Here is a 13,376-nt window from a genome sequence, read left to right as displayed (position 1 = left end):
ATTCATGCAACCTCGTTTTGGCTCTCCTTGTTGCCTAGCTTCTTTTGGTCTGTGAATTGTAGTATCGTTATTCTGTACTATATGGTTAAAATCCACTTATAAATGAGTACATACCCTGTGGGTCTTTCTGGGTCTGGATTACTTCACTCAGGATGATCTTTTCTAGTTCCATCCATTTGTCTGCAAATTTCATGATTTCTTTGTCTTTAATAGCTGAGTAGTATTCCAGTATGTAAATATACTACAGTATCTTTATCCAGTCTTCAGTTGAGGGATGTCTGGGTTGTTTCCAGTTTCTGGCTATCGGCTATTCAAATAAAGCCACTATGAACATAGTTGAGCAAATGTCCTTGTTGAATGATGGAGCATCTTTCAGGTATATGCCCAAGAGCAGTATAGCTGGATCTTGAAGTAGTGATATTCAATTTTCTGAGAAAGCACCAGATTGCTTTTCAAAGTGGTTGTACAAGTTTGCGCTCCCACCAGCAATGGAGGAGTGTCCCCCTTTCTCCACATCCTCGACAGCATGTGCTGTTACTTGAGTTTTTGATATTAGCCATTCTGATGGGTGTAAGATAGAATCTCAGAGTCATTTTGATTTGCATTTCTCTGATGATTAATGACATTGAGCATTTCTTTCAGTGCTTCTCAGCCATTAGAGGTTCCTCTTTTGAGAATTTTCTGTTTAGCTATGTAACCCATTTTTAATTGAATTATTTGGTTTGTTGCTGTTTAATTTCTCGAGTTCTTTATATATTTTGGATATTAGTCCTTTGTCAGTCAGATGTAGGATTGGTGAAGATCTTTTCCTAGTCTGTAAATTGTCATTTTGTTCTGTTGACAGTGTCCTTTGCCTTATAAAAGCTTTTCAGTTTCAAGAGGTCCCATTTACTACTTTGATCTTAGAGTGGTTCACTTTTGAGAAGGTAGATAGGTGTGTGTGTGTGTGTGTGTGTTTGTGTTTGTTTGTAAAAAATTGTTGGGAAAAGGATAATAAGTGTATTGGCATGAAGTGAGGAATAAATATGGACAAGTAAAGAGAAGTAATCACTGATAGGGGAGGTCCTCCTCCCCTTCCATCTGACCCTAGCTTATCAGGTATCTTCAGGACTGGCTGCCATGTCTTCCTCTGGGGCCTAGCAAGGCTGCTCCTCCCTCAGGGGAGGGGGAGGTCAAAGAGCCAGCCATTGAATTTATGTCAGAAATGGTCCCTGTTCTCCTTACTAGGGAACCCATTTTAATACTGAGCTGCAATGGACTACATCTGAGCAGGGGTTCTTGGTTATATTTATACATGGTCCTTGGTTGGAGAAACAGTCTCATAAAAGACCCCTGTGCCCTGATATATTTGGTCCTTGTGGAGCTCCTGTCTTCTCCAGGTCATACTAACTCCCCCTTCTTTCATATGATTCTCTGCATTCTGCCCAAGGTTTGGTTATGAGTCTCAGCATCTCCCCTATCAGTGGACTTGGAAAGGGGCAGGGAGGAGATAAGGGAGGGAGGGTGGGATTGGGAGGGAATAACTGAGGGGACTACAGCTGGGATACAAAGTAAATAACCTGTGATTAATATAAAAAAATAAAAATCATAAAAAAGAGTAGTAACCAGTAAAACTTTGAAAAACACAATTTGCAGTTTAGCTCAGTTTCATGGCTTGGGGAGGAAGTAGTACTCTTAGGATTTAGTTTTGGAAGTTAGTGGAGAGCCAGGTAGTTAGGGCATAAAGCAGGTGTTTGAGGTTCCTCAGTTGTTCCATCTTTTCTTTCTTCCATTTCGTTCTTTAAAAAAAAATGTTTTTAAAGACAGGGTTTTACTATGTAGCCTAGGCTGGCCTTCAACTGATGATAATCCTCCTGCCTCACTCTCTCAAGTCCTATTGTTACAGCTATGCATCCTCATGCTTAGCTCATCTGCTTTGGTTAATGAAGATAGTGCTGCTCCCAGAAGCAGACATCCTGTCTAATTGAGTTGAAATCTGTCACTCTGGTGTGCATACAGAAACTCCTAATTCTTCTTCTACGGTGAGAGCCCTTTAAATATGGAAGCAGCTGTCTTCTCCCAGGCCCTCGGAGGAGAGCAGAAATGTGATGACTGTGCTGTTTATAGGACTGTCAGTTATTGTTATGATTCAGAGCTCTGAGTGGCAGCTGAAATGTTATCTTGGCTGTGATGCAGCAACTGGGCTTCACATTCCTGCAAGTTGTTGTGGTGTTATGCACTGCAGGTCGACTGTAGGACAAATGCCTATGGATTTGATTTCACTATGTATAACTCCACATAAGGGAAAGTTAGACAGTTTTCCCTCCCTCTTTCTTTCCCCTCCTTCTGTCTGTCTCTCTCCTACTCTCTCTCTCTCTCTGTTTTGTGATAGTAATTAAAGTGAATTTGGCTAAGCAGCCTGGGCTTTGTAGTCAGCCCTACCTTTGAATTCAGACTTTCCATTTTCTCAGTGTGGGGTGGGAAGAGTTTCCACCCTCTCTAGTTACTCAATCTCTTTGCCATGAAGTGGGAAGAATGCTTATGGTACAGGATTGATATTGGTCTTTAATTAAAAAGACATTTGTAAGGAAGGAGATTTATAAGAAACAGGTTTAAAAAAATTATGGAGGCAGCCAGCAAGCTGGGGACTCAAGAGACAGAAACGGTGTAGTTTTAGTTGAAATTTGAAGGTTGGAGCTGATGGTGTCAATTCCAGATCAAAACCCAGCAAGCTCAAGGCAAGAAAAACTGTTGTGTCAGGCAGTCTAGGCAGCTGGCAGGAGATCCATTTTAGTTTATTGTTAGCTCTATTCAGGTACTGATGTTCAGTTGATTAGGGAGGCCTATACTCAGTAGACAGAACAATCTGCTTTTCTGTCTCACCAACAAACACCTCCATAGACACATCTAGACTAATGTTTGGTCAAATGTGTAGGCAGCCATAGCTCAGTCATAATTAATGACATAAAACATAATGGACATAAAGCCATTACTACTCACTTCTGCACAGTGTTTTTCTAAGAAGTAAGACCTTCCAGGAATAACTAAGACCAGGTTAGGAAGAGAACATTGGGGAGGCCTGTGTTAGTCACCATGAGATGCTGTGGTGACATTCTCTGTTATCTACAGGATTGGATTGAGGACCACCCACAAGCTTTGCAAAGCATGTGTCCATGGTGGTGATTTCAGAGGAAGTTACATAAGGAGAGGGCTCTGATCTAATCAATAGATAAATTTCTTGATGGATTCACAATATGATGGCCTGGTTGGGAGAAAATGAAAGGCAGAAAGTAGAGAGAGGGTTTCCTTGAAGGCCAGATGTCACTGGGGCAGTCTTACTCTGGGTTATATAAAGCTCTGATTCTTTCTTGGCATATCTAGGATATGAATGGCCCTGCCCTGTCATGTCCTCCCCACACAGTCAAATGAGACCCCTCAAACCGTTGTTCCTTCTCAAAGTTGTTTATATCAGGTATTTTGTCCAAAGAGAAAAGTAACTAATGCAGATGCCGTACAGGGTACACCTCAACCAAGACTGGAAAAATGAGAACTTAGCTTCATCCTGGTGAAAAAGATCTGAAGTATCCTCAGTCCATACCCACTGGTGGACAATTTCCAAAGGTGTCTCATGTGGATCCACCTGATGTTCATGAGCACAGTGTCTATGGAAACCATGGCTTGATTGAAAAGGTCAATTAGAAGTTCTGGAATCTCAGCCTACCTCCCTGTGACCATGGAGCCAGTCACTTGTCCTGTATGAACTTTGGTTTAGTTTTCTGAACAGTGACAATAATGTTTCCTTACAGGCATAATGTAAAAATCAGAGTGGGCCAATGTGTTAAAGATATTTCTTTTTTTAAAAAAGAAAATTTATTTTTTTAAATTCTTTATTAATTACACTTTATTCACTTTGTATCCCCCCTGTGGTTCCCTCCCTCCTCCCGTCCCAATCCCTCCCTTCCTCCACCCTCTGCATGCATGTCCCTCCCCAAGTCCACTGATAGGGGAGGTCCTCTTTTCCTTCCTTCTGATCCTAGTCAATTAGGTCTCATCAGGAGTGGCTGCAGTGTCTTCTTCTGTGGCCTGGTAATGCTGCTTCCCCCTCAGGGGGAGGCAATTAAAGAGCAGGTCAATCAATTCATTTCAGAGACAGTCCCTGTTCCTGTTACAATGGAACCCACTTGGATACTGAACTGCCATGGGCTACATCTGTTCAGGGGTCTTAGGTTATCTCCATACATAGTCCTTGGTTGGAGTATCAGTCTCAGGAAAGACCCCTGTGTGCAGATATTTTGCTTCTGTTGCTCTCCTTGTGTAGTTCCTGTCTTCTCCAGATCTTACTGTTTCCCACTTCTTTCCTAAGATTCCCTGCACTCTGCCCAAAGGTTGCCCATAAATCTCAGCATCTACATTGATAGTCTGCAGGGCAGAACCTTTCAGAGGTCCTCTGTGTCAGGCTCCTGATTTGTTCCCTCCTCTCTCCTTCTTCTGATGTCCATCTTCTTTGCTTTTCTGGATAGGGATTGAGCATTTTAGCAAGAGTCCTCCCTCTTGATTAGTTTCTTTAGGTGTACAGATTCTAGTAGGTTTATCCTATATTATATGTTTATATGAGTGAATATATACTGTGTGTGTCTTTCTGCTCTTGGGATAGCTTACTCAGGATGATTAAAAATATTTCTTGAGTCTTGGACAAATACAAAATGTGTTGATTCTTTTTGGGAAAAAATGTCCCTTCCATGACATAACCAGAGCCATTGCCTTGCTTGTTAATGGCTTCTAAGAATTTCTTATCAGTTTCTTAAGGATTTTCTTTTACATTGTCCTGGGAAACTTGAATATAACCCTACAGGAGGCTTAAGTAAAAAAAATCATTCTGTAGCCACAGTTTTCCTTTGGATGCCTCAGATAACAAATGACCCAGCTAGATATTTTTCTAGTGGAATAAAAAAATAATTTTAAAGCCACTAAATAAACCGCAGATCCTAGTAAAATGATTATGAGTTTTTTCTGGGTCATTCATGGTCATTGACACCTGTAACCACATAACTAGAAAGTCAGAGGCAAGAGGATTAGTGGGATGTGGGGCTGTATGGGGAGATTGTCTCAAACAAACAAACCGAATGATCAGAAATCTGAAAAATTACAACCAGGAAAAAAATTACACAAAAGGGAAAATTGAAAAAATACTAGTTTCCTTTTTTTTTGTTCTTTTAAATACTAGTTTCAAGAGCAAAGAGCCTTGAATAGACATTTTAGAAGACAGGAAATCATGGCCAGTGATGGAGCAAAGAAATATTTAATTATTTTAGTGGCCAATAAGATCATAGTGAAATATAATGTGTGTTCTCTCAACTGGTAAAAATTAATAGATGTATTGCTACCTATTTTCTAAAGATAAAAAATTCTTAAGCATATATTTTCCAAACCGTGCATGGAAAACACTAGTTAAAACAGGGAAAGCATGGAGGAAAACTGCCCTTCCATGCGTGTAGAGACTCCCTGTGTTCACAGGTTGGAAGACTCAACATAACAATGGTGTCAAGTATTCTGAAATTGATCTGCAGGCTTGAGTTTATACCCAATAAAATCCTGTTGGCACATGTTCTGGCTTTCCTCAAACCCCCATGGTCCTCTTACCTCAGCTTTCTAGTGACACAGTCAAAGGTGTCAACCACTGTGCAAGGCTTTTACATTTTTCTTTAAGGAATTTCTGTTAATGTGAATGACTTCTACAACTTCACAAACTTTAGTATCATTAACGTTACCAATATCTGGACTTATACTCAATTTTATATTATACTTGGGGAGTAGGAATTCTTCATCTAGAAACTAATAAAATGAGATCTTGAAGCATAATAAGACAACGATTTCCTCAGATTATGTAAAAAAAAAAAATCCTAAGGAATTTCTTTTCCACAAATTGTAGCAGTATCTGGGTTAGCCTTCAGTTACAGTAGGGCTGAGTCTCAAAAGCAAAGCTGGTATCTTTCTTCTATTAAATAAGGGGAATTTAGGGCCAAAAATGTACATAATAGCTCTGGATTGAGTTGTACTATTGAGCTTCCATAATGAAGACTGGACTATTCCATTGGCAAGTACATTTTCCTCCCTTCTGGTAAAAGAATCTGGGTCTTCCATGCTTATTTATGTCTGGAAAAAAAAAGTCAAGCTCCTTTAAGCAAATGTGTTGTGGTGGATGCAAAGACAAATTTGCTCAACTGCTTGTCTCTTTCACCAGCCACAGTAGTTCAGCTTTCTTTTTTATGATAGAAGCCTTTTCTTTTCAGTTTTTGAAAATTTTACGCATATATATATATATATATATATATATATATATATATGATGAATCTTGGTCATATCTGCCTCCCTCTCTTGCCAGCTCCCACCCAGTACATCTCTGTCCCAAATTTATTTAATTTTTTTTTTTTGGTCATAACTCACTGAATCCAGTTATGCTGCCTGTATGCACATGGCTTTAGTGTCACGCACTGGGGCATGGACATCCCACCAACGACCACACATTCAGAGAGAAGTGTCTCTACCTTCCTCTGCAGCTGTCAACCAACTCCCAGTAATTCCCCAGCTGGGAGTTGTTGTCAGGGACCCCTCCCCACTCTGCGCTGGAATCTTTTTACTGGCTTGATCTTGCACAGGCAGTTTCGTAACTGCCACTACATTTCCAGAAGACAGCAGTTCACAGCACACATTCCCATCTTTCAGCTCTTACATTTTTTCTGTACTTCTCTTCCATGATCTTCCCTGGGCCTGGGAGAGGATAGTTGATACAAATATTTCATTTGTGGCCAGGCACTCACTTATTCTCAGGAATTTCTGCAGTAGCTACTCCCCACTGTCATAAGGAGTTTTCTGACCAAGGATGAAAGCTGCGCAAATCTATAAATATAAGCATGAATATTTTGAAGGCAGTTTGACAACATGGCAGCTCAGCAAAACAACATCAACAGATTCTCCCCCCAGGGATGATGACTTCCCTAACCAGGGGTTTTGACCATGCTTACAGTACAAGGCATGGTACTCTTGTGCAGCAAATCTCAAATTCAATCGAGATAGACATTGAGAGTCCCGATGCACCCTCCATCTTGAACGGCAAAATGGTGTAACAATGGTTATGCTAGTGAGCACATCTTTCCTGATGCCTGATATTGTATTCGATTGTGATTTTTTTCTGCATTTTGGTTTTCAATTTACAAATATAATTTTAATGTTAAGACATAATCCAAATGGGATTAGTCTGGCAAAAACTAAAAATGAATAAAAGCATGTATATGCATGTGTGCGCAGGCATTCATACACACACACACACACACACACTTACTTGTATTTTAGTATGAAAATCAAACAATGGCAAAGAGTTATGGGAAGGATAAACTGTGGTATAAAACAGTGCCAGTTAAGACACTAAAAATGCCATACCATTTTTGGGGATTTATAAACCATGTTGAGAATGTTCCGTCGTTTTGGCTCTGGATGAACAGAGGTGGCTTTCAACTCATCACACACAGACCTGTGGCACTGTGGTGTCAAAACAACTTGCTGTCCTTTGTGGATCATTTATGTGAAGCACCCACCAAAATATTGAGAAAAACCAGCCACTTGGTTGATCTTTAGGGGCAAAATCTTATTGTCACATGGAAACAACATGAAAGGCAGTAGCGGCAGCAACAAACAGCAACAACATGAAACAGACTTGGGGAAGACCTTTGAGCTCTTATTTTCTTTTTCCAAATGAGCATCTTACTTAATCAAAGGACTCTGTACCATTTAGATTAAACACCTAGTCTTGGCTTATCCAAAGTAGGCTTATCAGGGAAAGAGAGCAGCCTTTATATTTCCTGCCCATCTGCCCATCCCAGAAAAATGACTCTTACTAACCCTTTCTGTTGAGATCTTTCCTGGAAGAATCCTGCAGGCCGAAGCCCAAGGCTGGAAGATTTTGTACAGACACCACTTTCTAAAGCACACAGCAGGATGAGTTGCCAGGTTGGCCCAAACCTGACAGCACTTTGCTAACTATTTCCAGAACCCTCAAGTCTGCTGCCAACCATTACTACAAATTTTTCCTTGGAAGAATGAATTTAAGGGAAAAAGTTATAAAAAAAAGATGGCAGCTTTGATGGGAACTTTATTGTATTCTTAGCCCTAAGTTATCTGAATGACATTGAGATCGTCTCCCACTTTTACAAGTTCTGACAGTAACTTATGTGCTTTTGTGGTCTGCACTTTGCAGAAGTAAAATTCTTCTGTGAGACTCCAGCCATTGCTGACATTGTCATCCTGGTGGATGGGTCATGGAGTATTGGGAGGTTCAACTTCAGGCTGGTGAGGAATTTCTTGGAAAACCTGGTCACAGCGTTCAACGTGGGCTCAGAGAAGACACGGATTGGTATGATTTGTGGAACATAAAAGCTAGCTGCTATTGCAAACTTTCTGGGGGCGATTCCTAAGAAATTCAGAAACCCCTTACAAAGCTACTCTTAAAGTTATAGTATCAACTACACTGTGTTCCTGAAAGCACATGTTCAAATCGACAAATATTCCTAACAAATTTATATTATCCCTATTAAAATTTCCAATTGATGCTATCATTTACTTGACTATTGAACAGATTAATTATCTGGAAATTCACTCTCTAGTTACTACTGATAATAACAAAGCTTCAGAACATAGCTGCAGAAGAATTTATCACACAGCCAAAAGTATTTAAAAGAAGCAGTCAAGTCCAGGGCATTGTTGAATTGAAAAGCTGGAAATAATATTTTGGTAATATCTTCGTCAAGTTAATTCTAGTTAAGATAAAAACAACAAAAAAACTCTTGTAAATCTTTGTGTCATATTCTAAGCAATACAATAATATATTTTCTATAAAAGTTTTTATAGTTATAACTTTTAAATAGTCATTAAAGAATGCCATTCCTTAGAGAATGAAATAACAACAAATCAGGCTTTTTATCTACACATGAGCAATCTTTGCCTTTAAATGCTAAGTACCTCGTTACTTGATAACTTCTAAGCAAATAGAAAATATGTAAACTCCCTCTATTGCTAGATACAACCAACTAGACTCCTTTAGCTGATGCCAGGACTTTTCTTTGAAAGCACACAACCAGGCAAGGAAAAGAATGTTAGACAGATGAGGCCCTTAGGCATTCTGCTTTCTTGAGTAGTCATGCAATCTTCAGGGCCTTTCTCTTCCTTCTATTCCAGGCTTGGCACAGTACAGTGGGGACCCCAGAATAGAGTGGCACTTGAATGCTTTTAACACAAAAGATGAAGTGATTGATGCTGTCCGAAGCCTTCCATACAAAGGAGGAAATACTCTAACAGGTATGTATTCTTCAATGCACATTCTTAGCTATATATCTTGTTCAACAGCAACTGTGTTACCTTCTTTTGCTCCTTTTTAAAGAGAGGATAGTTTCTTTTTCCTTTCTCTTTCTTTGTGTATTTCTTTTTTTTTGTTTCTTTGTTCCTTCTTTTTTATTTTTATTTTTTACCATATAATATTAAAAACTCTTAGATGGCCTTTTTTGTCAAACATCTTTAAAACTTAATCCAATCCTATCCAAAGGTGAAATGATTTTATACTTAGAGTCTAAGGAATGATGATAGAAAAACATTATTGTTTTTCTGTTTCCCACAGTTACACAACTACATTTTCTGTACAAGTAGGAAACTTGCTATGTTCAGTAAAATACTGCAATTCATAACACCCAACAGTCTTGAATCTGAACCCAGGTGTTTTAAGAAGTGTTCATTGGCTTTGTGTGGCACGATGGTACCCAAGAGCAGTGTGCATGTGCTTGTCTATAGGCTGCAGTGATGCATTATGTGCTGTAACATGGATGAGCACACCCAAATTCATTGCATATTACTTACCTATCATCTATCTGTCTGTCTGTCTGTCTATCTATCTGTCTGTCTATCTATCTATCTATCTATCTATCTATCTATCTATCTATCTGTCTATCATCTATCTATCTTTACTTGATATAGTGTCTCCCTGTGTAGCGTTGGCTGGCCTGGAACTCTTTGTGTAGACCAGGCTGGCCTCCAACTCACAGAGATCCTTCTGCCTCTCCCTCCCCAGTGATGGAATTCAAGGCGTGTGCCATCATGCCTGGCTAATTGCATGTTTGATTTTGAATTAACTTTCTATTTTACTTAGACAGGGTAGACAGAAAAGACAGGGTTGCAACTTAGTAATCCCCTGCCTCTGCTTCCTGAATGTTATGACTCTGAATGTGGATTATCACACTCAATGCTTTCTTATTTTTAATTGATAGTTTTTCTTTCCCCTCATTTGAAATTTCGATTACTAAAATTCATGAAAATATTTGTAGACTATTTGAACCACTAGTATTTTGGTAACTGATTAATACAACAATATTTACATTAAAATCATCTGTGCCATGAACATGAGTGGTTTGTGTAGATGTGGTTTATTTTTATATTTTTATTATTTTATTTTTTTAGTGCACTAATGAATTTAATAGGTAAAGTAGACAATAAGCAATAACAAAAGAGCAACACAGGGGAAAAAAATGGAACTCCAATTAAAAGATCCAAAAGAAATACTAGCTGTTGGAGGGGAACAAAAACCAAATAAACACCCACTATAAAACAAATAAAGAACATATTTCCTGGATTTAGTAGGCTGGCCATGACTCATGGAGAATCTCTAAGCATGGTGAGCTCCATAACCGAAAAGTGGGGGGGAGGGCTAACACCAGAAATCAAAGGACTGTAGAACAGCTAAATAGACAATCATTATAGTAGAAAAGAAAAGAAGGAGAAGGATGAAGACATAATATTTGAAACAATATTCAAGCATGTGTGTGTGTGTGTGTGTGTGTGTGTGCTGGAGACTGAACCGAAGACCTGCTAGCAGGCTAGACAAGGGCTCTACCACTGAGTCACTTCTCCAGTATTATTTGAACAGCTTTGAACCTTAGAACATCTGTTGCCTTTCACTAACACATGGCTTGGAGACTCAGCTTTAGCCATAAAGATCTTATTATGGACTTCTAGATAAACTGCTGGCAACAAGATAACTAATTGCCTCGCCAATCCGCAGCATACTTTAGTGGAATTTTTAATACCTATGAAAGCTTATTATACACGGAAGCAATATTGCATGGTTTCTTATTCTTTTTCAGGTAAAAATTGTCTTAGGAGGCGGTACCTTGGTTTTAGAACTCGGTCAAATATATAGACCAGTGGTTAGGCCACTGAGCATGTGTGAGACTCTGGAGTCAATTCTTAGTCTTGCCCCCTCCGCCCCCAAGTAAAGTAAGTAATAAGATCAGTGAGAGAAAATGGAGAGCTTTATCATCTAACCTAATCCATGATACCTAACAAGACTCCAGTGAATCTTTGTTGAGTGAATTGGTGCTCTAAACGATCTCTTGCAATAAAGAAGCCTGTTTATATTAATTTTAAAAGAAGAAAAAGAGAACAATAAAGAAATAAAAATTTTCTTAAATAGCATTGTTAATGATAAAAATGTCTTTTAAAGATTCATCCAAGAGAAATTATTCATTTTTCAGATGAATGAAATGTATTATTTTTCATTAACTCTGCTGTTGTTGTTTTCCATTCTCTGAAGAAAAGAAGTCTAGGGAAGAATCCAGAATGTGTTATCATCCATGTTGTATACTCTAGCGCAATGGTGGGTTCTTTTTATTACCTTCATTTTAGCGGATTTGGCTTTTTCATTAGGTTCTGTCAGGCTGTTGTGAAATGAAGGCTCACATCTAATAAAAACCCTCTTGGCTCTACTCATCATGGGGATGTGCTTTCCAAACCAGAAGACTTCAATTGGAGATGTTTGCTCTGTGCTTATTTCTCCCAGGTCTTGCTTTGAACTTCATTTTTGAGAATAGCTTTAAACCAGAAGCAGGATCAAGGAGTGGAGTTTCCAAGATTGGCATTTTAATCACAGATGGAAAATCCCAAGACGATATTATCCCGCCATCCAGAAACCTCCGTGAGTCTGGTGTAGAGCTGTTTGCTATAGGTATGTATACACTTATTAGTTCTCTTTTTAAGATTTTATTTATTTATTGTTTATTTGTTTAGTGCATGTGTGTGTGTGTGTGTGTGTGTGTGTGTATTTAGAGGGTAACTTGTGGGTGTCAGTTCTCAACCTCCATGACGTAAGTCCTAAGAAAGCACACACCTTTAATACTGGCATTCGGTAGAAGCAGTTGTATCTTTGAGTTTAAGGACAGTCTGATCTACAGAGTGAGTTCTAGGATATCCAGGGCTACACAGAGAAACTTTGTCTCTAGGAGAGAGACACACAGAGAGAGAGATAGAGAAAGAGAGAGAAAGAGAGAGAGGAAGGGAGGGAGAGGGAGGGAGACAGAGGAAGGAAGGGAGGGAGAGGAAGAGAGAGGGGGGGGAGAGAGAGGGGGGAAGAGAGAGAGAGAGAGAGAAAGAGAGAGAGACATTCTCATTGGACTTGGTGGGAAATGCCTTTCCCCATCTAAGCATTCCTGTTTGTTTTTAAGACAGGTCTGGCCAGTAGCTGAGGCTGGTCTTGATCTTGTTAGCCTGTCTCAGTTTGAGTGCTGTGATTACATGTGCCAACACAGCCAGCTGCAGTATGTTTCTGTGTGTCTCTAGTGCTCCAGTTTCCATTGTGGACATAGGTACATTCCACTAATTGCAACACACACTGCTCCGAAAGCCAGAGGCCCGAGAACTTTCTGTATCAGGTTTGGTATCTGTGCCCAACTTCCTTGCATTTAAAATAAGAGTGACTCTGTCACGTACAGCACAATATTCGGACCTACTGAGCATAAAACGTTTGAAAAAGCGTATAGTGACATGCTAAAATTAGATTCACATTTGTTTCCATTTGATTACTCATGGCTTGCTCTTCAGGGTTAGTTTATATCTGTCTCTTTGCTAGTGGCACAAGAAGAAACCATTTCCCACGTATTCCAGAAATTAAGAGTCCTTCAGCTATTAAAGACATTCAGTGTTGCTGACTTGATACAAACACTCTGAAAGCTATCATTTTATGAAAAAGGATATATACAACAGATCCAGAGTAATTACAGAATGTTTACATGATAAGCTTTGCCTTCGATTAAAATGTTTACAATTTCTCTGGCAAGAGAAGGGTCTTCTGTTTAGTAGAGACCAATAAACTTTGGCAGAAAAAAGCTTGATTCCCAAGGACTGAAACATTAATCAAAATGGTATAGCTGATCCCTCAACAGGGCTCTGAAGCTACTTAAAGTCCCTGGTTCTGAATGGCCCACTCAGCTATATTTCACACAGTTAATTAGCTGTGCTTACCAAAAACATGCTTTAGTCTTTTCATAAGCTTTCTGTAAGACAGTTCTTCATGAAAATTGAATACT

The 13,376-nt window shown here is 39.2% G+C and overlaps 1 protein-coding gene across 4 annotated transcripts in view; it reads left to right on the top strand.

Annotated features, from left to right (window-relative positions):
* The window catches only part of Col14a1 (collagen type XIV alpha 1 chain), a 216,034-nt gene that overhangs the window by 46,526 nt on the left and 156,132 nt on the right, over nucleotides 1–13,376 (top strand). For all 4 annotated transcript variants that reach the window (XM_021650061.2, XM_021650060.2, XM_060389409.1 and 1 more), the window contains exons 6-8: nucleotides 8,231–8,386; nucleotides 9,208–9,327; nucleotides 11,855–12,019. In XM_021650061.2, the coding sequence (XP_021505736.1) occupies nucleotides 8,231–8,386; nucleotides 9,208–9,327; nucleotides 11,855–12,019 (441 nt within the window). The remainder of the gene's footprint in view (nucleotides 1–8,230; nucleotides 8,387–9,207; nucleotides 9,328–11,854; nucleotides 12,020–13,376) is intronic.

This window comes from Meriones unguiculatus, chromosome 8 (genome assembly GCF_030254825.1).
Source record: "Meriones unguiculatus strain TT.TT164.6M chromosome 8, Bangor_MerUng_6.1, whole genome shotgun sequence".
In the NCBI taxonomy this organism is placed as follows: domain Eukaryota; kingdom Metazoa; phylum Chordata; class Mammalia; order Rodentia; family Muridae; genus Meriones; species Meriones unguiculatus.
The sequence above is the reverse complement of the archived record's forward strand: the minus strand, read 5'-3'. Positions and strand labels throughout refer to the sequence as shown.